Here is a 27,934-nt window from a genome sequence, read left to right on the forward strand (position 1 = left end):
TTTTACGACGTATCATGGCGGCTAATAACCCATTTTGGGCGGGGACCCCTTTTGGTGTTAGCATTATGTTATGCTTTTAGCTATTGAAAAATAGCAGATCTACAAGCTCATAGCGCGCCACCGAGTGGCGCGCTACGAGCTTGTAGATCTGCTATTTTTGAAAAATCGAAGAACCACTGACATAGAAACATAGCTTTTTCAAGAAAACTGTCAGGATGTAGAAGACATTTTTTTAATCTGATCTCAGGTCAAAATGGGATAAAGTCAGCATTGATTTGTGCTTTACACAAAAACACATCAGGCGGAAACCATCACATCGGTAATAAATTGATACTGATTTGGTCTTTGGGACGAAGGAACCAAATGCCAGCATATCATTTTCCCCCCCCTCTCCCTCTCCCTGTACCAGAGGCTCAGCGCCGGTACAATCGATTTCACTGCAAGAACCTTTTGTTCTCTGAAGTAATAAAGCAGTGTATTGATTTATCGGAGGCTGACGGGTACCTTTTGCCTCCTCCTCCTCCTCCTCCCGTGTACTTGGTTTCAGTCCGCTTGGTTTCTCCTGCTGGAAGGAGAGGTTTTGTCTGCATGACAGTGAAGCCCTGGCCCTGTCCAGAGGAAAACGCTCCTTCTTGCACTGTCAGGCTGTAATTGCACCTTTTAAAATATAATTGCTGTATATACGGAACCTCAAATTGCACCACCATAACCCATTTAGACCTGACGATTCAAGTCTTCTAAATCCTAAAAGTTTCCCTAAAATGTTTCCACAGTATGTCAGTGGTGCTCAGCCGTTTTCATGTCAAGAACCCCCAGAATTATCTGTATTTGTCCACGGACCCTCATCTGAAAATATGTTGTTCCAGGGACCTCACCAGAAGCAAATATTTGAGTTAAAAACGTTCGCTCTGGAAGAATATATATTCAAAGATCTTTTGCCACATTTTCACGATTTTTCGTGTATAGCAGATCTACAAGCTCGTGAAATGAAATGAAATGAAATGATTACTATATTTACCCAGGGTATCTGGGCTAAGCTCAAGAACTTGTTTCCAGCCAGGCCCTGCTCATAGAACATTTCATCGTAGTGGTTCAATGCCTTGTTCAAGGGCACTTCAGCGGTGGTAATTTGAACGTGTCGGACCGCTGATTTGAACTGGCGACCTTCCGGTATCAAGACCGCTCCGCAATCCGTTCGGCCACCGCTGCCACCGCTTTCATTTCATTTTTACTCTTTGAATGGTCTTTCTTGCACTCTTTATTCTATCCTTTTGTTTGCTGTGCTTGCTGTGTTTTGTTGTGTGGATGTTATGCTACAGTATGCTTCTGCATTGTCTGTAAGGAAGCCAAACAAATAAGTTTGACTCGTATGTACCTGCATGTACACAAGATGTACCAATAAAGTACAACCTTGAACCAACCTTGAACCTTGATCCTGTGACACAGGACAAATAGGCCTATTGACATTATAGGGTTATAGTTAAGATCTTTGGACTTAAAGCTGTAGGAAATACTTGTGATTAGTCGTTGCAAAGGTATTAATTGATTGACTGAGTCCCGTGGTGGGAGTGCATGGTTTTGGTGAATATGAAGTAGATCCAGTCATTTGAGGCGAGGGGCACTGCAGGGAACCACTCATTAAAAATGAATTCATCCACAAAACTGCCGTCATTTGTATTGTTGACCTATTTCTACCAATATAGACGGTGCTGGGCAGCTACAGTACATGTAGCTTAACTTGCCCAACACTGCAGATAACAATGAATCATAGCTAATAGGCCTATTAATTAACTTTAATAGATCTATTGCTTCTTCTTACTGAACAAACCCCATTGAATAAATAGTTAAATAACTAAAAGGAATAGTGTTGGGCAAGTTAAGCTACATGTAGCTGCCCAACACATGCTTATAGAGACACTTTTTGACCCCTCTGTTTTTTTTAAAAGTTTTCTTTACTTCTCCCTACTCCTTTTCGATGTAAAAAAATAGAAGAATTATAATACTTGCGGCCAGTGAGGCTTGTTTTTTTGTTTTGTGAATATTATTTTATTTGTTCTATATTGCACTTATTTTAATTCTTTGACATTTTTCGTCTAATTTTATCACGTTCGGAATAACGTTTTTCATTCATTCATTCATTCATTCATTCATTGAACAACTATTTTGTGCTGCTGCTGGCGTAGTGATACGGGACAAAAAAAATAGTTCCGTGTGACAGAGAGGTCAAAGATGAATCAAATGGTAGAAATAGGTCAACAATACAAATGACGCACGTTTTGTGGATTCATTTATTTTAAAATGAATGAATTGCCCCCCAGACCCCTCACCACCAAATGACTGGAACTATATGAATATTCACCAAAACCAGACCAGATCTCCCACCACGGGACTTGGGCAATCAATTAATACCTTTGCAACTATATCAATGGCAAGTGTGTCCTATTTCCTACAGCTTTAAGTCCAAAAATCTGAACTAAACCCTTTAAGATTTGAGCTTTCTGAGAAAAGACAATGCAAAGTGCATTGATTTGCACTATAGTGGATTTCTCTTTCATGTGTATTATTTAGGACCTGAGAACTTGTTTATTGTGCAGAAATCTGTATGTTGATTTTCTGACACTAAAGTAAATTAAAGACTAAACTCAGACTCAATGGAAGCACTACTTCTCTCCATTTAGTGCAAATCAATCTCTTTGATTTGACTGAGCATTAACAATTGGCAGGATGGATGGAGTGGCAGACGTGAGAGCTGTTGAGAACAGCACTCGTTTCAACACCACATGTGGTTTGTCATAACCAAACAATACAAAATGAGTAAGATGAAGATCATAATCATTATTTTAACTAATACAAAGTCACCCTTAAAAGTGCAGTCAACCTGCACAACCAACCGATGTTTTGGCCTGGGCCATGGCCCAATGGTCCAGGCACCTTGGCTGGTAATCCAGTCTGGCAGTGTGCCGCGGGTTCGACTCCCGATCCCGACGGCCTTTACTTCATGTCTTCCCCCCATCTCTCTCCCCATTTCCTGTCAGCCTACTGTCTGTCCCTCCATAAAAAAAGGCAAAAGCCACAAAAAAAAACATTTAAAAAAAAAGACATTCATGTTTTGAGGCGTATTTGTATCTGAATTGTAGCGCATTAACCGGCGTCGCAGTCCCGCCCCCTTTCATGACGACGCCAGGCCCAGGAAATAATTCCCAATGCATTTTTCCCATAGACATTAAAAAAAGTATTTATTTAAAGACCTTTTTAAGCGTCGTACGAAGCCAACTCGAGTCGTGACAAATCATGACAACAAACACAATATTTTGGACCAAACAAATAATTACAAAGATGAAAAACAACAAAAAAAAGTGTTGTAACCTGCCGTTTTTTTTTCTTCTTTCTAATTATTTGTTCGGCCCAAAACATTGTGTTTATTGTCATGATTTGTCACGACAAGAGTTGGCTTTGTCCGCGGCGTAAACGTCTTTAATTAAATACTTTTTGAAAAGTCTATGAGGTAAAATGAACAGGGAATTATTTTCCGGGTCTCTCGAGGGGGCGGGGCTGCGACGCTCTATACTTGCAAAATGCTGGTTCGATTCCGGCTGTAGACCATGGCCTCTATTTCCGTCAGTGCAGAACCCCTTATCCCTGAACTTCTTTGCATTTTTTAACTATTTTGAAAAACAATAGTTCTAATAGCCGATCTACAAGCTCACAACGCGGCTATATGCGAAGTTGAACTATTCAAAAATGTTTTTCAAAATAGTGAAAAAAGGCAAATAATTTAGAGAAAATATGTTGTTCCAGGGACCCCTCCAGAAGCAAAGATTTGAGTTAAAAACGTTCACTCTGAAAGACTATTATATTCAAAGATTTGTGCCACATTTTCACGGTTTTTCAAAAATAGCAGATCTACCGGCTCGTAGCGCGGCACTCGGTGAGCTTGTAGATCTGCTATTTTTCAATAGCTAAAGTATAACATAATGCTTAAAACACCAAAAGGGGTTCCCTGTTCAACCTAAATCCACTTGTGTGCTGCATGGTGTCAAGAGATAGAATGGATGTACTAAAGTACTGTACATCCGATGATAACATGAAACACTGCTTTTGCCGTCAGCATTTCACAAAGTCAACATTTTGTGGAGTCAACATTTCAATTCACATAGGGTGTTGTTTTGGGAGGCCATTATATTATTGATCTCCTTAAGTCTTTAGTTTCTCTTAAACTAAACAACAGTTTGACCTTATAAACTGAGACAAAGAGTTCTAGCTTTTTGCCTTACGAAGCTTTCTTAGAAAAGTGCTGTAGAACCTTAGCTCTTGGGACTCATGCTGAGAGAGAGAGAGAGAAACTATTGTATCCAACAATTGTATCTAAGATCAATTAGAATAAACATGATTAAATTCTGCCCCAGGATTCTCCCCTATAGTTTTTCATGGTAGTAGGAAAATAAATACAAATATACCATACAAAACCATAGAAATTAAAAAATATATATATATCATGTTTATAACAACATGAAATGTACTGTAGTAGTCAAGCAGGTGCCGTGCAGAGCAGTGCATCTGGTTGACCTGCTGGTCAGCACTTCTTTAACACATTCTGGGCGGGAACCCCTTTTGGTGTTTTAAGCATTATGTTGTACTTTAGCTGTTGAAAAATAGCAGATCTACAAGCTCATAGCGCGGCACTCAGTGCCGCGCTATGAGCTTGTACAGTAGGTCTGCTATTTTTGAAAAATGGTGAAAATGTGGCCCAAATGTTTGAATATATTCTTTCAGAGCGAACGTTTTTAACTCAAATCTTTGCTTCTGGGGGGGGTTCCTGGAACAACATATTTTCAGATGGCCTCGGCGGGCAATTACATATATTTTTGGGGGTCCTTGACATGAAAATGTTTGAGAACGACTGACCTGGAAACATGGGTTTTTCAGAAAACTATCAAGATTTAGAATTTAGACATTTTGTAGAATCGGTCTCGGTCGATATGGGTTAATCATCAACGCTCCTCTCTTGCAACACCCTTGCATGTCATGACAGGAGGCTCTGTGGATTTGTCGGTGGAATAAAAGGGAGCCGTTTACAAGCCCACAGTAATGACTTATTGCTATAGCTGTCTCTGAAGAACAGGGTTTTTTTGGGACGTGACTGTGGTAATTGCACAACGAGCTCAGTGCTGTTAACCCATTCAGGCCTGACGTCGAAATTAAAAAAAAAAAGTTTTCTAAATCATGACAATTTTCGGAAAGATTTGAGGCACATTTTAACGATTTTTCAAAAATAGCAGACCTACAAGTTCATAGCGCGCCACTCGGTGGCGCGCTATGAGCTTGTAGATCTGCTATTTTTCAATAGCTAAATTATAACAATGTTTAAAACACCAAAACGGGTTCCCGCCCCAAAATGGGTTAATGGTTAATGTGGTTAAACGCTAACGTGACATGGATGCGTTCCAGGTCTCAATGGATTAAGAATCATAATTACGGGGGACCTATACCTGGGGATATTTTCATTTTGCCCCGTTGAGGAATACACCAGGCAGATATAATTATTTTCTGTCGCCCGAAATTCCCCTTCTCTTTGAAAATAACTACACGACTCCCCAAGTACTGTTGTTTTTTTTTGGGGGTTAAACGAGGCAAAATGCAGTGCTGATACGTTCTCTCCCTCAGTGCCATCTCCTCTGATAATTAAAAGAGATTGATCGTACACGCTGAGGGAACTATGTGCTGCATGGGAAGTCTTAGCCGCAGCAGCCCTTTGAGAAACACTAGTTCTTGCACTTTCAACACCATCAAAGTGCCAAAAAAGCAATATCTACAATATAACCGGAGGTGATGATGTGCTTTATTCCTTTGTTTTGCTTTGTTTATTGTGATTCTCTCATTAGTAGGCTATAATTGACAGTGCTGTATCCAAAGGAAATTCACTCTTGACATTTGCATTTACAATATTATTATTCAGCCGCTCACATCACATCAAACCTGCTCATCTGTACACTATCCTCCTCGGAATTGAAGCGTTTTGACAAGAGCTGGATTTGATGAGGGGAGCGGCCGGACAAATTGAGGTGATGACTGATGACTGCTGACCTTCTCAGGCGCTCGCCCTCCCCCTTGGACTGCTCTGCTGGGCAGCAATGTCACTGAGACAGAGGCATGTTCATAAATCAAAGGTGGCATCCTACACCTGACATTAATAAAGCAGGGCAGCATCTGTGACCTACTGTCCTGAGTGACAACACCATTGCGGTCATTCCTGGAGACTGCAAGAAGCCCACAAGTTTTGCACCTTTTGTTTAGCTATTGTTTAGAATATCTAAGCTGTCAATTGTGCTAAAGCAAACAAGAAATTACTGTGACCACAAGTAAAGCCTTGTCTTGGCAGGTATCACGTTTCTGAGAGTTGTGGTCTTCTGCATGGAGCATGAAACAAATCCTTTCCGGCTCCAGATTCCGTACAGGGCTCAGGGGAAGATGGTTACGAGCCCGTTGCTGTAGAGTGGAGTAATTACAAAAAAAACTAAGTATAAATAATTAATTTAATCTAATTAAACTTCATCAGTCTCTTAGATCATACTCTTTCATTTAACCCTGCACTGCAACACCGTGAGTAAAATGTGCTGCATATTATACATGTGTCACATTTCAGTAAGTGCAAGTCAATATATATACAAAAATATATAGAAAAGAAAATCCAACATCATGGTCTGTTGTAACATGATATTTTAATAACAATTTATCTACAAAAACTTGACTGACACCACTGTATTCTGGTCTGCATGGAAAGTGCACCACGGTCACCGAAGCAAAAGAACATATAAAAATGTACATACAAACATACGGCACCATGTTTATTTTTAGAATGCCCATTCATTTGGCCTTGGTACAGTAGTTAGTTACAGTATAAATGAGCGGGGTCATTTTTCAACAGGATGGTTCATCTTGATGTTGCTTAAATCTGAATTTCTACTGTGTTTGTATCTTGTTAAAACGTGTTCTGGTGTGCAACAATATTGTGTTTCTTGTCTTGCTGAACCGACTATTATTTAATGGCATGGCACTTGTATTGTATGTTTTTGCCACAGAAACCCCCCCCAAAATGTGATCAGTACATTCCACCAACTGTGCATATAGCTGGTTCTTTTCCAAGTAACCAACACGTTTGCTGACAAAGTAATCCATTGGACATCCATTGGGTCATAGCACAACAGTACCCCCCCCCCCCCCCCCTCCCCCTTAGAATGGGTATTGGACCCTCATTCATCACTGGCCATTGACATTCCAGGACACCCCCCCCCCCCCCCTTCCCCTCCCCTCAAGCAGCCGTTAACTGCACAGCTTGGTGGTCTCATAATCCAGGGAGTTTGGCAGGCGCGAGCTGAAGGCCTGTAAAGAGGCGTGGATGCGGACCACCTCACTGGCGGTGAGTTTGAGTCGATGCCGGAGGAGACAAGCGAACAGATCCAGCCTCTGCTGACCGGGAGGGGACAGTCGGTTCACCCGGTCCCGTATCTCTAGGAGCTGGAGCATGGCCGTGTCCTGGGAGCCCTGCGTGTAGGGGTAGTCCAGCTGCAGGATCAAGTCGCGGATCGCTTCCGGGTCAAAGTGCATGCTGTAGCCGAAGACCTGGATGCTGTTGATCTTCATGTAGCCCAGGTTCCGGGCGGGGTCCATCATCTCCAACGGCTCGTAGTAGACGCTGTCGTTGGCGACCGACGACGACGGCGACACTCCGCTTTGCACCTTTATCCTACTCCGAAGGTAGATGTGGATGGTCTCGAAGAAGGTCTTCCACGTGTTGCCTAGCGTCAGTGTCCAGTTGTAGCACTCCAAGGGCAGGTCCAGCTTGGTGGCCTTCCAGTCCGGGAAGCCGCTCTCGCTGACGGGGATGTACCAGCTCTCCGAGTGGCTGCCTCCGAACGGGTTGATGTACAGAGTGAGGACGGGCTCCAGGGTGCTGTTCTTGGTGAGGCAGATCTGGAGGGACACGCCCAGCAGCATGTGCACCAGGTTGGACTTGTACTTGTTGCTCTTCAGCGTCAGCAGCATCCTCTTCCTCCACGACGGGTCGAACCAGCTGTTGAGGCGCATGTCGTTGCTGATGAAAATGGCGTGGACCTGTATAGGACACACACACAGACACGCACGTATACACATTAAAACCCATTTTGACCTGAGATCAGATTCTAAAAATGTCTTCTACATCCTGACAGTTTTCTGAAAAAGCTATGTTTCTATGTCAGTCGTTCTTCGATTTTTCAAAAATAGCAGACCTACAAGCTCGTAGCGCGCTACTCGGTGGCGCGCTATAAGCTTGTAGATCTGCTATTTTTCAATAGCTAAAGCATAACATAATACTAACACCAAAAGGGGTTCCTGCCCAAAATGGGTTAAAAAAGTATGCCAAAAATGCAGGCACAAAACATACACTAAGATATTGGTTATTATGGAACACCCGAGAACTGCCTCGGGCCTGTCATACAGGCTCCTGATAGAATTAAATTTGGGAACACACATTAGGGAAGCTTAGGGAGTTCATCCAGTGGCATCATGGCAGTCTAAGATGTTATAGTGCTGAGCAGCTCCCATGTGTAAATGAGTACGCCTCTATTCCCCAAGGCTACTGTTGGGGGGAAAAGCTATAACTCAGCTCTCAGACAGCCATACATGTACATATATGGTAAAACAAAGGGCAGAACACCTCTAGCCTGCGGTCAGCTCTCTGCAGGAGGTAGCGGAGTTCCACGTCCTGGAGGTCCGTCTCGAACCCCAGGTAGTTCTCCGTGGAGTCGGCCACCGCGGGCCTGCAGGCCCCCTGCGTCAGCGCGAACCCCGGGTTGCAGCTCCCGCAGCGGGTGTGGTTGTCCGGGGCGCAGGCGGCGCACGCCGAGCCCTCCCCGACGGAGCAGGGCGGAGGCGACTGACACGGGCTGTGCTCGTATTGGCAGCTGCAGCTGTGGAGCTCCTCGGAGAAGCTGCCCAGTTGGTTGTTCTCTGAGCAGTACAAGAGAGACTGGAAGTGGCTCAGCCAGTAGGACTGAGGCCTAAGGGAAGGGGAGGAAAGAGATGGGGGGGGGGTCATTAGATTAGGTCATTTAGCATGGCGGTGATGGCACACTGCAGGCTAAACTTCTGGCTATACTAGGATGTAGTTTCCACAAATCAAGATGAGGTATATATGCTGTATAGTGAAGACAGAATGTGCATGAGGGAGAGAGAGAGAGGGAGGAAGGAGAGAACCATTGGGGAGAGAGATGCTGTATATTAGAGAGAGAGAGAGACAGTCGGGGCGACTGTGGTAGAGCAGGTCGTCCAATGATCCATGGGTCGGTGGTTCGAATCCCGGCTCCTCCTGGCTATATGTCGAAGTGTCCTTGGGCAAGACACAACCCCAAATTGCTCCCGATGTGCTGGTTGGTACCTTGCATGGCTTCCGCCGCAATCGGTGTATGAATGTGTGTATGAATGGGTGAATGTAATGCACAATCTATGTAAAGCGCCTTGGATAAAGGCGCTATATAAATGCATCATTTACCATTTTAGAGAGAGAGAGAGAGAGACAGAGAGAGACACAGAGAGAGACATAGATAGCTATGATGTATTTTTTCATCAGGATGTGACATATTGTGAATTGTTAAAAAGTTTGGTGCAGCTGTGCAGGGCTCTTAGAGCTATATGCATAAATCCAGGGATTGGAGCTGAGATTCCTGTCTGGAGCCTTTGATTTGCTGTGATCCCTTTGCACTTCTTACTGTATCAACGTGGCTTTACGACGGCAGAGCTGCCGAACAAGCTTTGATGGTGTATTGTGGTTAAAGTTACGTTAATACGTTTTTTTGTAATATGTTATAGGGACTCATGTCTCTAAATCCTGTTGGCATGTGTTAGGTTAGAGGAACATGTTAATGTTAAAGGTATATTCAGTGATTGAACATAATTCAAATATAACTTTTTCCCCCTTTTTTGGGGGATAATCCCCCCTACTATAGAGTGTGCTGACCATATAATTAGTTCCTCCCTGTCCCCAGTGAATCGCAGGGGTCAAAAAAACCCTAGTTTCGGTTTTGGTGGTGGGTGAGAAAACCTTCATCCAATCAGGATAGAGAGGGCCTTCCTCCAATCAGGATCGAGCGGGGCGGGCCTTGGTGCCTGTGCTGTTGGCCTGTTGCGTGCACACTAGAGTGTGTGCATGTGCACATCTTGTTACCGGGGCGGACCAGGTTTTTTTTTCCAAATCACTGAATCCTAATGATTTTAAAATATGAAATCCTCCAAAGCTAAATCTGGGTGGGGGGGAATGAAGAAGAAAGCCTGCCTAAACCCTGCTTTAAAACTCACTCACTGCCAATTACTTATTTTGTCGTGAGGTTTTTCAAAGGCGTCATTGACGTCTTTATGTTTTTTTTGTACGTGTGTTTAGTTTTCACTCTAGATGGCGATCTTGGCTACCCTGTGATCCACTGTTCCGACTCCCAGTGTAGCCAATTAAGAGCAAGAAAACCACGTGGTCGCAATAAATCCCCTCCCGTCCACTTCTTCGTTCGAGATTTCTTTTTTCGGAATGCTCATATTCCTCTTCCTGTACGTATCCTTCCACTTTTGCCACCGTTACATTTTCAATGGGCTCCAACTACTGAAAAGATGGACAATTTACAAGCAGATTTTTGAGGGGCGCTAGCCCCTCCTATAAACAGCTATAGTGTAGATTCTGTCTTAACACAAACATTAAATGCCATTGACAATGAATGGAGAATGTACGCCATATGTGCCTGAGCAAATCGGTTGTCGGTATGACGATGCAAACCCTTGGCCAATAAGGGACCACTATTATCGGTGACATAACTAAGGTTTGTTTCATGGTCGGCATAAGGTTGGGTTTAAAGGATTTAAACCTACAAAGAGATCTTTTTTGAGGGCCTCCTATTCACAGCTTTGTGTGTAGGTGTGTTTGTAGAACGGAATGTGATGATTTGTGCCTGATGTATGATGATGTACATGTTATGTTTGATTGTGCTGCGCTCGTTGCATATTCCTGTGTTGCTTTTGTGATGATTGGGGGGATTGCCTGGGATCGACTACTTCAGTCTTACTACTACTGCAGTGTGGTGATGTTGTTTTTTTGCTGCTTGTTGTTTCTCCGTGAGTTTGGAAGTAAAAGAAGAGTTGTGTTAAGCTGTGTCATGGTCTGCTGATTCACAAACACAATAGTACATGATGATAATTATAGCGCCCCTCACTTCACGCGAGTGTGATTATTTTTTTCACAACCGTGCAGGGAATCTCTCGTCAGCGGTCTGGGGTGCAATCGTAGTGAAGACGAATATTCTGTGACTACTTAAAAGGTACTGTCAGTAAAATTTGAAAAAGAAAAAAAGCTTGGCAAGGGGAGAACGGGGGGTGCTGGGGGGAGGGGGGGGGGGGGGGGGGTGCTGGCAGTCAATGATTAGAAGCCTCTACAGACCGAGCTCTGCCAGTAGACAGCAGCTATAGCAACCATTACAAATAAAAGGACGTCTGTCATCTTTGCAATCATGACGTTATTTAGCCAGAAATGAGTGCTCTCTCTCTCTCTCTCTCTCTCTCTCTCTCTCTCTCTCTCTCTCTCTCTCTCTCTCTCTCTCTCTCTCTCTCTCTCTCTCTCTCTCTCTCTCTCTCTCTTGCACGCACATGCACACTCACTCTAGCTTTGTCTTTCTGCTTGCTGGTCCAAATATTGTTTCCAGTTGGCACTGGGGCGAATACAAGTGAAACTGCTCTCCCTTCTTAACGAGTCCCACCGCCGATTCAACACAACCGGGTCATCAGTAATGCCTGGCTACCACAGATAATGTGATTCACACTGTACAACACAACAAGGCCTTGGTGTGTAACACCAACAGGCCTTAACACCTAATATCGAAAGCCCTTTGATAAAGATGGATGCCCAGGTGCGATTGAGCAGTGTGTAGAGTTGTAGACCACACGGTAAAATCCATGTTAATCCTACTCAGAGACTGCACATGGGTCCATTTGGTTCAATTTATATACACTCATTTAAATGAACACTAAGCATTTCACTGTACGATATAGCTCTTATGCACTAGCCCCCCTTTAACCCATTTTGACCTGAGATCAGATTCTAAAAATGTCTTCTACATCCTAACAGTTTTCTGAAAAAGCTGTTTCTATGTCAGTGGTTCTTCGATTTTTCAAAAATAGCAGACCTACAAGCTCATAGCACGCCACTCGGTGGCGCGCTATGAGCTTGTAGATCTACTATTTTTCAATAGCTAAAGCATAACACAATGCTAACACCAAAAGGGGTTCCCGCCAAAAATGGATTAACTACTCCCGCAGGCAATTATTGTAAATAACAATAATGCTCGTACTCATCTTGTGTCAGTATATGAAGATAATTGCACTGTAACAGCAATGGATTACCATTTTAATTAGCAGTTTAATTGTCACGCAGTGAGAAGATAATGACAGGATGAAACCGCCAACTGTTGTTTGAAGCAGTCTTTACCAACTATGGAGTATGTGAGGCGGAAAAGGGAGATGTTTGAAACAGAATTGTGCGTTGTGCTTTCCAATGAATAGTACAGTACATGACTCACTGCTAGTTTTCACAGATGAAACTTGTCATTGTTGTTTCTAAGACTTTAATAAACAGAAAATGCAATCGGGAGAGAGAACCCATAATCAGCTTCAATTTCAGAACGTTCCAAATCCAAATGTTTTCTGCATCTTTGTTTCATCACTTCCAATTTCACTTGGATTTCAATTTCAGGATACAATTTCATTTGTATCCTGTATGACTTTTCTCTCCTGATTGGATGAAATTTTGAGTCCCACCTGAACATGTATTTTCTGTTTGCTGAAGAGAATCTGAACAGACACTCAATACTCTAGAGTGCTATAGTCTATAGCAATGATTACTGTCAGAATATATTACCATTTAACACTCATTTCAACAGAAAAAAACCCATCACACTACCTTTAACTTCAACAAGTGAAGTCACAATAGGAACCTTAACGTCCCTTTTCTCGGTACGTCATAAGAGGTTCTGTTTAGAGGGAAGGGGCCAAGTACAGATCCCTGGGGGACCCCATGCTGAACTGAACTATACAGTGGTTGTAATGTGCTGATTGAGATATACATTTGAACACATTCCCTCCCGTTACCATAGGCGGTGACGTGAGGCTAGTGCCAGAGAAATGCGCGACATAAGCAAAGAAGAAGAGCCGACCAGGAAGTGATTGCCCTCCATTGTCGCGCCAGGCTTGCTCACGGCCATGATCTGCCGCTCAAACTATTATTATGCATAGCGCAACCTCAAATTAATGTTTTAAACTCTGAACACAGCTCCATTTCCGTCACCCCTTATCCCTAAACTTCTTTGCCTTTTTTTTTTTTTTACTATTTTGAAAAACATTTTTGAATAGTTCAGCTAGCCTCTACATTGACACGTTGTGAGCTTGTAGACTGGCCATTTTAACTATTCAAAAATGTTTTGCAAAATAGTAAAAAAAAAGCCAAAGAAGTTTAGGGATAAGGGGTAGACCTATGGATGCTAACAACGGTAAATAAAATACTATTAATTCCAGATTAAATGACATTAAACAAACCAGAGACTTATCGTGTTGGCAAAGGAGGTTGCAAGCACGAATCCCGAGAAATCGTGGGTCTGGCATAGATTCGGTTAAGGTAAGCAAATTGAATCACTGATGAGATGCTCGCATATATAAGTAAAATATGTCTCATCTGCTCTAAATAAAATATATGAAAAACAAAATGGAATGAAATATGTATAATTATGCCCTAATGGCAAACGTCTTCACACAAAGGCAGCGCACCACCGCACCATGCAACCTCATCACTATTCAACGTATAACAGCCAACTCTCCCACTGGATTATTCACTCATAACTGTCATCGCAGAGAAAAAAGTAGTGTAGCCTCAGGGAGCAAAATCAATCACATATCTCCCATCCGTCTGTAGTGCCTCGCACAGGATGTTAAGAGGGGGGGCTCTTTTAACCCATCTCGACCTATGTCTTCTAAATCCTGACTGTTTTTTTGAAAAAGCTATGTTTTCAGTCGTTCTCAAACACTTTCATGTCACTTTTCACGATTCTTCAAAAATAGCAGACCTACAAGCTCGTAGCGCGCCACTCGGTGGCGCGCTATGAGCTTGTAGATCTGCTATTTTTCAATAGCTAAATTATAACATAATAATGTTTAAAACACCAAAAGGGGTTCCCGCCCAAAATGGGTTAAGAGCGTCCGCATCACTGCCAGTCAAAGTGACAAACATTACATTCTCTATATCTCTCTCATCCACATTATGGAATATTCTCCAATTCCGCACCACGGTAATAGCACAGATAAACGCGGACTGGTTTGGGGGCAACGGTTCTCTTACTTCCATTTCCCTGGTGAGTGTAGAGGGATTATCTGATCCAGGGACCAGTGATTGGAGTGTAACTTGGCCGAGAGACAGAGACAGACTGACAGACATGCAGACAGACAGACAGAATGGATATTTAACACAGTGAAGTATAAGGTTGCGAATACAATCGGCCGAAATGAGTTTTCTTCGACGGGTGGCTGGCATCTCCCTTAGAGATAGGGTGAGAAGTTCAGTCACACGAGAGAGACTCGGAGTAGAACCGCTGCTCCTTCGCCTGGAAAGGAGACAGCTTAGGTGGTTCGGGCATCTGGTTAGGATGCCTCTCGGGCGCCTCCCTAAGGAGGTCCTCGACGCACGTCCCACTGGGAGGAGACCCCGGGACTCACTGGCCTTGGAACGTCTCGGAATCCCCCAGGAGGAAGTCACTAATGTTGCTCTGGAGAGGGAAGTCTGGAGCACTCTGGTGGAGCTGTTGCCCCCGCGACCCGAATACGGATAAGCGGTTGAAGATGGATGGATGGAAGTATAAGGTGAACCTACAGTGGTTGAGTGCTGAGGGAGAGTGTGTGTGTGTAACTTGGAGGCCGTGCAGGCTTACCGTTCTCTCGGCAGGCGTATATGAGGCTGCCTCTGGCACCTCTTACTGAGGCTGAACAGCTTGAAGACGACTCGCTGGGCCCGTCTGAAGAGCACGCGCATGCTGCTCTCCAGCTGCTCGTAGCGCCAGTGGAAGGCGCTGTCCAGCGACCACAGATGCCGGATGGTTGAAACGTTGAGGAAGATGTTCTGGGGCAGCCTCGTGAAGAAGTTCTTGAACTCATCTATATACCAAGACAATAACAAGTGAATAGTTGTTTTTTTTACTACTCCATGCGTTCGCTTAAAACTAGGGATGTCCCGATACACTTTTTTCGCTTCCGATCCGATCCCGATACCTACATTTGTGTGTTAGCCGATACCGATACTGAATACCGATACCAGTGTCGTGATCTCATGTTGTGTTTATAGCTATCTAGCTATATATCTTGTGTTGTGCTTATAGCAGACTCCTCACTCAAATGTGCACTTGCAGTTTGGGCAACTCCAAAGCAAACTCCACATGTCCCAACATTTTATTTACCCCTTACCCCTGTGTCGGATCGGTGGTTAGACTGGCATATTCACCGATACCGATATGACCCGATATGACAAATAAGGGCCGATCCGATACTTTTCCCGATACCGATACAGTATCGGGACATCTCTACTTAAAACAGCTGCAAGTTATGTTACGTTAGTAGAAATTTGACAGGACAATACCTCAAAAAAAAAATCATAAATACGTTTAGGAAAAATAACATTTGAGTGGAATATAGGCTACCTTCCAAAGCATAAATACACTGAATTGCATGTCTGTGTACCGTGCACTGTTGAATACAAGCGATTGGAGGGTGTGGCATTACCAATTGTATAGCACAGCTGACCATTACTAGGCTGTAGTAGACCGTTGAGGCTAAAACAGATGGTGCTAAGGTGTAGTAGTCTGGTGCTATGGTAAAACGGGTGGTTGCTACAGTATAGGCTATCGTATTAGACGGTTGCTATAGCCAGGGCATTATTTGCTGGTGTAAGCATACATGTACCATTTGAAAGAAGAAGTGTTTATGGTTCATAACACTTTATTCACTAAGTTGAAAAATGTGATGCTTGTTGTAATATTATTTCAGATTTTTCAAAGCTCAGGTTATCCAGTGTTGTCTTCTTTGTGTGTTTGGTTCATTATCGCTACCATAATTTATCATCATTAGCCTTTATTGCCGTATTAATCATTAAAGGAAGTTACGGTCACTGCCGATGCTTACAGTTATTAGTTAAGTTACCTTTGAAGAATCAAAGTGTCGTAATTCTACCTCCGTATCATGATTATCCGGCTGAAAATAGTCCCATCGTTTGTTACCCAGTCGACACATAACCCACTTCCGCGATGCGACTCATCAACAAAGAGCAAAGCGAGCCAAGATTGTCTATACCCCCTCGTTCACTTTGCATTGGACTCCGTTTCCCAGAAGCCCTTGCAAGCCAGTGATAGGTCGATTTCTGGTTACGTCATCATAAAGCGTCGGCTTCGTCACAATGTCCGTAACAAAGCCGGTATTTCTTAAATGTTCTTAAACATATAATAGTGGGTATAGCGTGTTAGGCAGGGAAAGACAATGGAATAAAACGCGGGTTTAGCAGGTTATGCAGCAAAGCTCTTGAGCAATCATATATTATAAATAAGATTAAAGCCCCATTTATTCTTCCACGTTTGACTATATAGTTCGGTACAGTATGTAGGCCTATAGAGCGTCGCAGTCCCGCCTCCTACCCTGGACCAGGAAATGAAACCCAATGCATTATTCTCATAGACATTTCTTAAAGTATTTATTTAAAGACGGTTACGCCGCGGACAAAGCCAACTCGAGTCGTGACAACTCATGACAACACAAACAATATTTTGGACCAAACAAATAATTAGAAAGAAGAAAAAAACGGCAGGTTACAACACTTTTTTTGTTGTTTTTCTTCTTTGTAATTATTTGTTTGATCCAAAATATTGTTTGTGTTGTCATGAGTTGTCACGACTCGAGTTGGCTTTGTCCGCGGCGTAACCGTCTTTAAATAAATACTTTAAGAAATGTCTATGAGAATAATGCATTAGGTTTCATTTCCTGGTCCAGGGTAGGAGGCGGGACTGCGACGCTCTATAATGCTGTATGTTCAAAATATAAGCGACACAGAAAGTGGCATCGCATTCATTCATATAACTACAAGTAGCAGCTTACATGCGTATGCTTAAAATGTGCACAAAAACGTACAAATTCAAGCGTAGGGCAGATGGTTTATATGTGTGTACATGGTTCCCCCTCATTCATTCCCCCTAGTGATCTATACTGCTTCTTTAAATCCGCTGCCTCTCTAGGCCACGCCCTCATTCCCACAGTGCAATTCAGGCGGCTACTCAAGCAGCCTCAGCTCACTTCTCTTTCTCTATGCTGAGCTGTCAAGCAGCTCATGCGGCGCCTGCGTGAACATTTCCCCCACCTCCCCGGCCTCCTCCCTGTAGTTCTTAGTCCAGGGGTTATGGGATATTGTTTGTGATTGTGTTGAATCATGTGTTGTGTTTCATTGTGTTGAATCATGTGTCGATGTGTCATTACTGTGTATTGTTCATGCATTATTGTATCTTTGGCTCTGCTCTGGGGGGTTGTTGATATCAGAGCTGTGTCTTTGTGCACAGATAATCGGAGATATCAAATGTGATATCAGACCTGTGTCTCGGAACGCAGATCATCTGATATCACATGAGCAGAGCCACACCGCCATACTAACATGCAATAGCTTTGCAATAAATGGTCTATGGTCAATCTGAGCCGAAGTGTCTCAATTAACCACTGTAAAACGGGTAGAAGTATTCCATTCCGTACATGTAGGCTATTTAATGATAAGTATAAATGGTCCTTATGTGTCTCGCAGCACAGCTGCCAAACCAAAGTGGTTTAAACTAACTGAAATGGCAATACTTTCACTATATAGTATAACAGAAACAAACAGCTGTCCATTTAGGGCTGGCATCAGAGGAAAGGACCTGTGGTCACAAAAAAAATCTGTATTTTGTATTGCATTTTTCATCAATCGATTGTATGTCTTGTGTGCGAAGATTACACATCGCCGCCCTAGAGGGAAAGGTCATGAGGTCACTCAAATGGTTAGGGTGCATCCTACTGGGAATGGATGGAACGGAACCACAACTTTGGAGTGATGAATGTAGTGATTGTCTTTGTTTCAGATCTCTGTGAGGCAGATAGATAAAACAGTAGGTGCGAGTTGAAAGGACATCGTTTGTCACCATGAGGCTCGGCTACACAAGGTTTGCCTCACGTTTTAACGATTTATTTTATTACCTTTTGTTGAGTATTAGAGTATTTTGTAAGAAAACATATAAACTATTGCTTGTGATCTCCAGAGGGGACTAATGGAACCAAACCTGTGGAAAGGAAATGGATGTACTGGATTTCAATTATTGAAAGATCTTATAACAGTAGGTGCGGGTTTGAAAGGAAATTGCTATTGAATACTTATTATGATTGTCACCATGAGGCTCAGGGGTACAGGAGGACAATGGTAGTGGCTCCAGTCACCATTGTTAACCCATTTACGTCTGACGTCGAAATTAAAAAAAATGTCTTCAAAATCCTGACAGTTTTCTGAAAAATCTTATGTTTCTGTATCAGTGGTTCTCAATATTTCATGTCAAGGACCCCAAAAGTATATGTAATTGGCCGCCGACCCCCCCCATCTGAAAATATGTTGTTCCAGGGACCTCCCCAGGAGCAAAGATTTGAGTTAAAATGTTCACTCTGTAATAATATATATTCAAAGATTTGAGGCACATTGTCATGATTTTTCAAAAAATAGCAGACCTACAAGTTCATAGTTCTATGAGCTTGTAGATCTGCTATTTTCCAATAGCTAAAGTATAACATAATGCTTTAAATAAAACACCAAAAGGGGTTCCTGCCCAGAATGGGTTAATCCATGTCTTCATGTTCAAAAGTGGCTCCTGACACATCATCACATTCTGCTGATGGGGCAGAGTGCTGAAAGTCATTGATATTCCCACCCGAGGACAGTGTTGTGACACCTCGGGGTATTATGCATTCTGGACACGCTGCTGCCCTCTGCTCTCACCCGGCTATTAACCCATTTAGATCTGAGATCAGATTATAAAAATGTCTTCTACATCCTGACAGTTTTCTGAAAAACCTCATGTTTCCATGTCAGTCGTTCTCAACCTATTTCATGTCAAGGACCCCCAGAATTATCTGTATTTGGCTGCCGACCCCCATCTGAAAATACGTTGTTCCAGGGACCTCCCAGAAGATTTGAGTTAAAAACGTTCGCTCTGAAAGAATATATATATTCAAAGATTTGCGCCACATTTTCACGATTTTTCAAAAATAGCAGACCTACAAGCTCGTAGCGTGCCACTCGGTGGCGTGCTATAAGCTTGTAGATCTGCTATTTTTCAATAGCTAAAGCATAACATAATGCTAACACCAAAAGGGGTTCCCGCCCAAAATGGGTTAAAACATAAACTTTGAAAGTAATTGCGTTTAGGGATATTTCAGCCATATTTGAGTTGTGGAATAAGAGGCATTTTGATTTCAACCTGAGTTATAATAGCCAAGGCATGGTGACCGAGCACGGCAATAATAACCAAACATTATGCTAAGTGCTTCCATTCAAACACCGTTTCTACGGCGATGTGAAAAGCTGGACTGGTAATAAAATGGGTTTTTATAGGAGATTAATCTGCTCCAGACATATTGTAAACTACCTGAGCCGAACGCTGTTGATTTTATTTTTAATCCATTTTGGGCGGGAACCCCTTTTGGTGTTAGCATTATGTTATGCTTTAGCTATTGAAAAATAGCAGATCTACAAGCTCATAGCGCGCCACCGAGTGGCGCGCTACGAGCTTGTAGGTCTGCTATTTTTGAAAAAATCGAAGAACGACTGACATAGAAACATGGCTTTTTCAGAAAACTGTCAGGATGTAGAAGATTTTTAGAATCTGATCTCAGGTCAACATGGGTTAATCCAGTGCCGTCAGAGTGTTGATTTGCTACATGCAGATACAGTGTAGTGTGCCAGGACTGTGTCCAGAGATTCACGGCCCGCTATTACAGTTTACAGGCCATTGTCTATAAATCAAAGTCTAGGGGCAAAGCACACGCTGTGGCTCCCCACGGCAGATTTTACTGCTGAATATTATAAAACACTTTAATTCATTCTCACACTTCTTTATGGATTGTTTTCTCTTTTTTAAAAAAAAATGATATGCTCCTCCATTGTGAGATATAGTATGGTTATCTCCAGTGACGCTAAGTGGGAATTTAGTCAGGAATCTTTTATAAAAATCAGTTTTAAATCACACTTGTGTGAAGTGACGGGTGCAGAAAGACATGCCGAATCCCTTGACTCCTTACCGCTCTCAAAGGGCACCTATGGATGGCTGCCATTTGAAACTGGCCCCCGTAAAATCTGAATCCCACCACCCACCCCTTTTTCCCCTCACTGTATATGTTTTCTTTTCCCTTTTTACCTCCTTTATGGTGATGATTTACTATTTTTTGGCTATATAGAAGTGTATATTTGTACTGTATGTCTCTAAATGTTATGATGAATTGAACAACACTTGTGTAGGTGTTCAATTCACTACACTACACTTGTAAACAAGTGTACAGTAAACAAGTGTAGTGCTTTATTGGGTCGCCCACTCACAGTTAACAATTCTTTGTATTGAGTTGTGCTTGAAATGTACTGTAATTCTGCAAACAAAATTAATAAATACTTCAATCAATCAATCAATCAATCAATCAAACGGGCAGTGTCAGCCAGTCTTACATCATTTTGTGCCATAAACTGGCAAAAAAAAACATAACTGCCCTAAACAAACATTAATACCTATTCTCGAGATTTCTTACTGTCATAAACAAACACTAACGTCCATAGACTTGGCCCGGCCCGGGGAATTTATAATTTAGCTCGAAAACAAACATATAAAAGTCCATAGACTTGACTGGCCTATATGACGTCATTTCGGAAAGCCATGCATTACATGGGGCTAGCGCCCCTCAAAAAAAGCATTATTTGAGAAGCTTTACTTTTACGTGTATTACCTGAGTCCTCAAACTCCTTGTAGAGTATTCCCCAGGTCTCTGTGATCCTCTGCAGGCTGTCCTCCATGGCCTGCAGGTCCATGTAGGGGCAGTTGCACTCTGGGAACTTGGGGTCACACTTGCACCAGCAGTCTGTATCTCTGCAGACAAACTCTCCCTCTCCGTTGCAGGCAATATAGCTTAGAGCAGCTTGAACGAATCCCTCCTTCAGGTAGTCTGGCAGGATCACCTGCAGGCCTGTAATGCAGAGCATCGGAAAATATCAAACCACAGACTTGTAGAGAGTGAAAGTGGGTGGCGCAGTGTCATTGAAAACGGCCGCTGCGCTTGACTTGTTACATACTTATATGTAACAACTTATAAATATTAAATATCATCAAAACTTTTAGCAAGGCTCTTTCCTGACATCTCTGGAGATCACAAGCACAAGCAATAGTTATGTTTCCTTACGAAATACCCACAGCTAATACTCAAAGGTAATAAAATAAACATGAGACGAACCTTGTAGCTGAACTTTGTTTTCTGGGCTCTGTACCAGCACGGAACTAACGGAATCAAGGTTGTCATAGTTACTGCATCCAAGAGGACCTGTTCGAGTCTCTGTCACCTGGGCAACAACAAATGCAACATCTAATTTATACATTATAACTTCTCTGGGGCATTCATCTCACCATATTGCCACACAACAAACTGTGCGTGCGTGCGTGCGTGCGTGCGTGCGTGCGTGCGTGGGTGATCCGACGCAGTGATCCCGGCAGCACCCACGCCTCTATACTAGGTGACTGCTGTGTGAAGCATAGAAACCCAAATATGGAGTCCAAAAACTATGGTGTCATATTGATGACATGGGGCACTCCAATGACTGGAGTCAGGTCCATACTCTGGAGGATTTGCAGAGTTATCGATAACTTTTTTGGAAGCCTGAAATACTTTTACAAATACGTTTCATAGAAACAAGGTGCATTGTGCTTCCTTTAGTCCCATCAATTAGTTATTTGCATAAAGCGCTGTCTTCTTTAAAGGCATTTTGAGAGAGAAAGATGGCTCTATTCTCTCTTCTCTCTGAAACAGCAGGATCAAAAGCTCATCTCTTTGTTTTCGAGCCGCTGACTGAAGATATTTGCGTTGACCTTTCCTTTGAGAAGCTGCCCCATGCAGCAACGCGTCCCTTCTCACTTAATTCTGCAATAAGAGATCTCATTTCCACACCTGTGCTGTGGCACGGTGCCGCAACTTAACCCATTTAGACCTGGGAACGATTCTACAAATGTCTTCTAAATCCTGACAGTTTTCTGAAAACCCCATGTTTTCTATGTCAGTGGTTCTCAAACAGTTTCATGTTAAGGGCCCCCAAGATTATATGTATTTGGCCGCCGACCCCCATCTGAAAATATGTTGTTCCAGGGACCCCCCAGAAGCAAAGAGTTAAAAACTTTCACTCTGAAACAATGATTTGAGGCACATTTTCACGATTAAAAAAAATAAATAGCAGACCTACAAGTTTGTAGAGCTTGTAGATCTGCTATTTTTCAACAGCTAAAGCATAACATAATGCTTAAAACATGCACCAAAAGGGATTCCCGCCCAAAATGGGTTAACAGGCTCCCATTCTTCTCTCTCTCTCTGTGTGGGGGCGTGGGACGCCATGTATTTTGTGCATGCCATGATCAGTCCTGATCAGCCTTGTCAGAGGACAGTTGGTGTAAAGTGGCAGATGGATGAGGCGAGACAACGAGGGTCAGTCCATCAGTAACACAATCATAGAGGACCGAAGGGTGATTTATAGTTGCGTGCCAGTGTCGCGCACCCAAAATAGATGATCTACAAGCTCACAATGCGTTGTGGAACTGCTATAGAGCGTCGCAGTCCCGCCCTTTACCATGGATCAGGAAATGATTCTCCGTTCATTTTCCTCATAGACATTTCAGAAAGTATTTATTTAAAGACGTTTACGCCGCGGACAAAGCCAACTCGAGTCGTGACAACTCATGACAACAAACACCATTTTTTGGGCCAAACAAATAATTAGAAAGAAGAAAAAAACGGCAGGTTACAACACTTTTTTTGTTGTTTTTCTTCTTTGCAATTATTTGTTTTGACCAAAATATTGTGTGTGTTGTCATGATTTGTCACGACTCGAGTTGGCTTCGTACGACGCTTAAAAGGTCTTTAAATAAATACTTTTTGAAATGTCTATGGGAAAAATGCATTGGGAATTATTTCCTGGTCCATGGTAAGGGGCGGGACTGCGACGCTCTATAACGACGGCACGCAACCAAGTATACATCAGCCATGAGGGTGTGCGTTGTATTGAAAGCTCTGGATGGAAGTCTGCAATCAAACTCTGAATCCAGAGGTGAGGGTGGAAGAAACTGGGGCCCTTTACATCTTATTATAAACCTCTTGCTCGTCTGATGTGGGTATATATATATATATATATGGCTGATATGAATATGAGGAAATTATATTCAGATATAAGGCAATATTTGATAAACCATACGATATGCCATATGGGGAAATACTGACTGGTGAGCAGAATATTCAATTTCCGCTTCCTATAGCAGCTGCTGTTCATTGAGGATACATTCTGGTACATTACGAAATACTTAAATTATGGGACGTTATTTGACACCTGTGTGTTGATGCACAGCCAATTGAGGCATCGAGGTAAATGCCTTCTTCATTTTGGCCGCGTGCCAGTTCCTGTTTGTTGACATATTAAAAGTAGAAGGAAGAATGAAGATTGTGAGAGAAGAGATTGTTTCAGGACAAGATGAGGTTTGAAAACACGTTAATGTAAATAAGGAAGCATTATTGCGTGTGGTTTTGTCCACCTGCTGTGTGGACACAGATCCCGTAAAAACAAATTATTTAACCCATTCTGGGCGGGAACCCCTTTTGGTGTTTCAACTAAGCATTATGTTATACTTTAGCTATTGAAAAATAGCAGATCTACAAGCTCATAGCGCGCCACCGAGTGGCGCGCTACGAGCTTGTAGGTCTGCCATTTTTGAAAAATCGTAAAAATGCGGCACAAATCTACGTCAAATATTCGACGTCAGGCCTAAATGATTTAACCATGGACAGAAAACTGCGGGAATCTAACGAAGCACATGTATGGACATCCTCTTCTCTTCCCTGCGATAATAGAGGGAGAAATCAATCGGGTCTTGAGGGCGGAAACATAAAAATGCAATAGCCTGCCATAATGAGAGCACAATACAATAATACAGGCTCTCCTTGGGATGGAAATAAAACAAGAAACCAGAGTGTCGGCTGCATCCCCGCTGCCTCCTCATTCAAGTGTGTCTACTTCATGCTCATCATTCTGTGTCAGACAGAAGAGGCAACAATAGAATCATGGGGGGATATCACCATCGATTTAGCCTAGGAAATTGTCAAATGATAACAAAAGTGATCCCCGCCGCTCTCAAACAGCCATTTCTCATTGTACAAACAAGTTACAGCGGTGCCCTCAACGCTGTCTCCAGCGCTGCACCGTGACTTCTTTAAAATAGCCCAGATTTCCACAAACACCCCCCCGGCATACTATACACACCAGGCAGTAACAGGCTTTTCCTCCGTAATGAGCTCTTCGATTCTCCCCTCTACAGGGGGGGGCCTTGTCCTTTATTGGCCCCGCAGTTGCTCCCAAACTTGTCCAAGTTTCACATTTGCAGAGTATTAGCGCTCAGCTGTTTTGCTCTGCCCATTTTCCGTGCGACACCGGCACGGCGTCTAAGTATACATCAGGCTTTAACCCATTTTGCCCTGGGAACGATTCTACAAATGCCTTCTAAATCCTGACAGTTTGTCTGAAAAACCCTATGTTTCTATATCAGTTGTTCTCAAACTATTTCATATCAAGGAGCCCCAGAATTATATGTACTAGTGTAATTGGCTGCCGACCCCCGTCTGAAAATATGTTGTTCCAGGGACCCCCCCCCCAGAAGCAAAGATTTTAGTTAAAAGCGTTCTCTGAAAGAATATATATTCAAAGATTCGCGTCCCCTTTTTCACGATATTTAAAAAATAGCAGACCTACAAGCTTGTAGATCTGCTATTTTTCAACAGCTAAAGTTTAAAATAATGCTTAAAAACACCAAGCGGGGGTTCCCGCCCAGAATGGATTAATACTCCTCCCGTGATGGAGGTGAGCCTCTCCTTTCTGCTCCCACATGTCAGTCACGCCAGATGACTGCCACTGGAGCATGAAAGCCAACTCTCTTTTCTCTCTCCCTCGCTCATTCTCTCGCAGCTACATAAAACCTCCAATTCCCTGGACAGACAAAAATCTGCTGCCGCTTTCCCTCGGAGGACGTGCTCACCTTTTGCTCCGTCGCTATATATGCAAGCCACCCAAGTGTGAGGACAGAACTTTGACTCTGATCTGTTCAATCGGAGACGTGAATATGCACTTCCAGGCATTCCAGACGGTAACGCCGATCTACAAGCTCAACTATGGAATGCAATCTTCCGCCGTAGTCTGAAAACCCACCTCTTCAGACTCCACCATGGCCCGTAGCACTTGCCCTAGACTAGCCCCTTAGATAGCACTTCATGTAGACTTAGATAGTATTCTAAACAGACTTATAGCTTGTTACGTAGACAGCACTAGAAATGCATTTTATGTAGTCATAGCACTTTATAGTACACATGTATAATATATAATATAGTATAGTATGTATAGTTTACATAGATACTCCACTGTTACATTCTTAGTTTACGCATGATTCATGATAACTACTTTTTATATATGTGATGTATGCCATGCTTTTGTTATTGCTTAATGTAAGTCGCTCTGGATTAAGAGCGTCTGCTAAATGCCTACATTGTAAATTGTAATTGCGTCACATAGTGCGAACAACGGCATTTTGGGCCACAATCGTGACGTCATGTTGAAAGTGGTTAAACCGGCGCAATCATCTTTCGAATTGAATTTAAATGGGGGAAAATAAGGGTATATTTGAATTGAATTTGAATGGGGAAAACAAGGGTGTTCTGATAAATGCTTCCTCTGCATTCTGGCACAAGAACTCTGGCACTGATTGGTCTAGCCTCGTCTAGCGGATGGTGGTAATAGCCCATACAGACAGACTTTCCATGCCATTATTGCCAGAATTATTATCCTCACCCTGACAAAACTTGGAAGTTGTGATCATTATTGTCACAATGTTGTTGTCATCGTTCATGCGTCATCATCATCATTATCATCATTATTGACAGCTCCATTATCAACAACAAAATGCAACATCTGTACCTTGATGGCGGTGGAGGCGATCTGGATGTGGTGCAGCTTGCGCAGGGTGGTCTCTCTGTCGATGAAGTAGGAGGCGGCCAGCTGGTGCAGAGCCTCCAGGGTCACAGCGGAGGTGTTGCCCGAGTAATCACTCACCTCCGCTTTCTTACTCAGTTTCCTCTTATCCACAAATATCGTTAAGGCCTCTTCTCCTGCAGAGCGGAATGCGAAAGGATGCATGCATAGATGTTAACATTGATTCAGACTTTAAGTTCATCATTGATTATAAAGCCATATGCCTCAAAGAGTGAAATCACTCTTTTGTAATTTGAAATTTGGGAATTACAAGGCTACATCTGAAAGCATCTGAAACAATGTGTCTGTCAATCAATCAATCAATCAATCAATCAATCAATCAATCAACCTTTATTTATATAGCCAAAGACAGAGTATAAAAACATAGTATAAGAACATGATAAAATAATTACATCGAGAAAGTATAGACGATATTAAATGCGAGAGAGAAAAGGTGGGTTTTGTGTCAGTACCAACAGCAAGGCCAGTACTTTTCATGGCACTATGTACACAGGGGAGGTATATCCACAGACCACGGCACAGGAATGTATTTATTGTGTTGCTCAAGGACTGTGTTGCTCAAGATACTAGCTGAAAGGCACTAAAGGTGGTTGCACACTGGACGCGTTTCTCAGAAAACCGATGGAGAAACGCAGCTAAAAATCTTAATATCAACCCATGCAGTGTCCTCATGTGACCAAGATGTGTTACATTTGTACACTCCAGGAGTTAAATGAACACTAGGTATTTCACTGTGGCTATTACCTCACACTGTCTATGACCACTGGGGCCAATGTTGTTTTTGGCAGTCTCTTGGGCGGTGGTGGCTCAGGGGTAGAGTGGCTGGATGGTAACCGCAAGGTTGCCTGTTCGAACCCGGGCTCCACCAGAGTTAGTGTCGAAGTGTCCTTGAGCAAGACACTGAACCCCAAATTGCTCCCGATGTGCTGGCTAGTGCCTTGCATGGTTTCTTCCGCCATCGGTGTATGAATGTGTGTGTGAATGGGTGAATTGATGCACAATCTATGTAAAGCGCCTTGGATAAAGGCGCTATATAAATGCACCATTTACCATTTTATTTACCATTTTGAATAGTTTTCATTTAGTCTGAGTCACATTTTAGTCACCTGGAATGTCTTAGTGTTAGTCTAGTTTTAGTTGTCTAAATCTACAGTTGATTTAGTCGACTAAAATGTGTTTTGGCGGTCAGGCGCGGAAGTACCGGGGGGTTAGGGGGTGTAGTTTCCCCCCGGCCTGTGACACAGCGTTACACAGTCACTCATAACAGATACCCATTCAAAGCGTTATCTCTCAGAGCGCTACAAATATATGATATATATATATATTATATCTACACATCCTGTAAGTTCACTTAAGAAATAAAAAAAAAACTAGTGTTGACTAATCATTACAACTAAGTATAGCTCTTATTTTGAAGAGGAAGAGGAAGTCTGTTTAGGCTGTAGCCAACTTCCATGACAGACAGTTGTTTTTCCAGATCATAATATTGCTGGGAGGGAGCTTCATATA

General features: G+C 42.8%; 1 protein-coding gene across 1 annotated transcript in view; it reads right to left on the reverse strand.

Annotated features, from left to right (window-relative positions):
- Window positions 1-7,320: 7,320 nt before the first annotated feature.
- brinp3a.2 (bone morphogenetic protein/retinoic acid inducible neural-specific 3a, tandem duplicate 2) overlaps window positions 7,321-27,934 on the reverse strand; it is a gene marked incomplete at both ends in the record, with an annotated part of 42,495 nt that continues 21,881 nt past the window's right edge. The window contains 6 exons of the mRNA XM_079507073.1: window positions 7,321-8,112; window positions 8,696-9,038; window positions 14,985-15,207; window positions 21,091-21,327; window positions 21,592-21,697; window positions 26,351-26,541. Coding sequence (XP_079363199.1) covers window positions 7,321-8,112; window positions 8,696-9,038; window positions 14,985-15,207; window positions 21,091-21,327; window positions 21,592-21,697; window positions 26,351-26,541 — 1,892 coding nt within the window. The remainder of the gene's footprint in view (window positions 8,113-8,695; window positions 9,039-14,984; window positions 15,208-21,090; window positions 21,328-21,591; window positions 21,698-26,350; window positions 26,542-27,934) is intronic.

Source organism: Electrona antarctica (assembly GCF_951216825.1).
Source record: "Electrona antarctica genome assembly, chromosome: 7".
Lineage (NCBI taxonomy): Eukaryota > Metazoa > Chordata > Actinopteri > Myctophiformes > Myctophidae > Electrona > Electrona antarctica.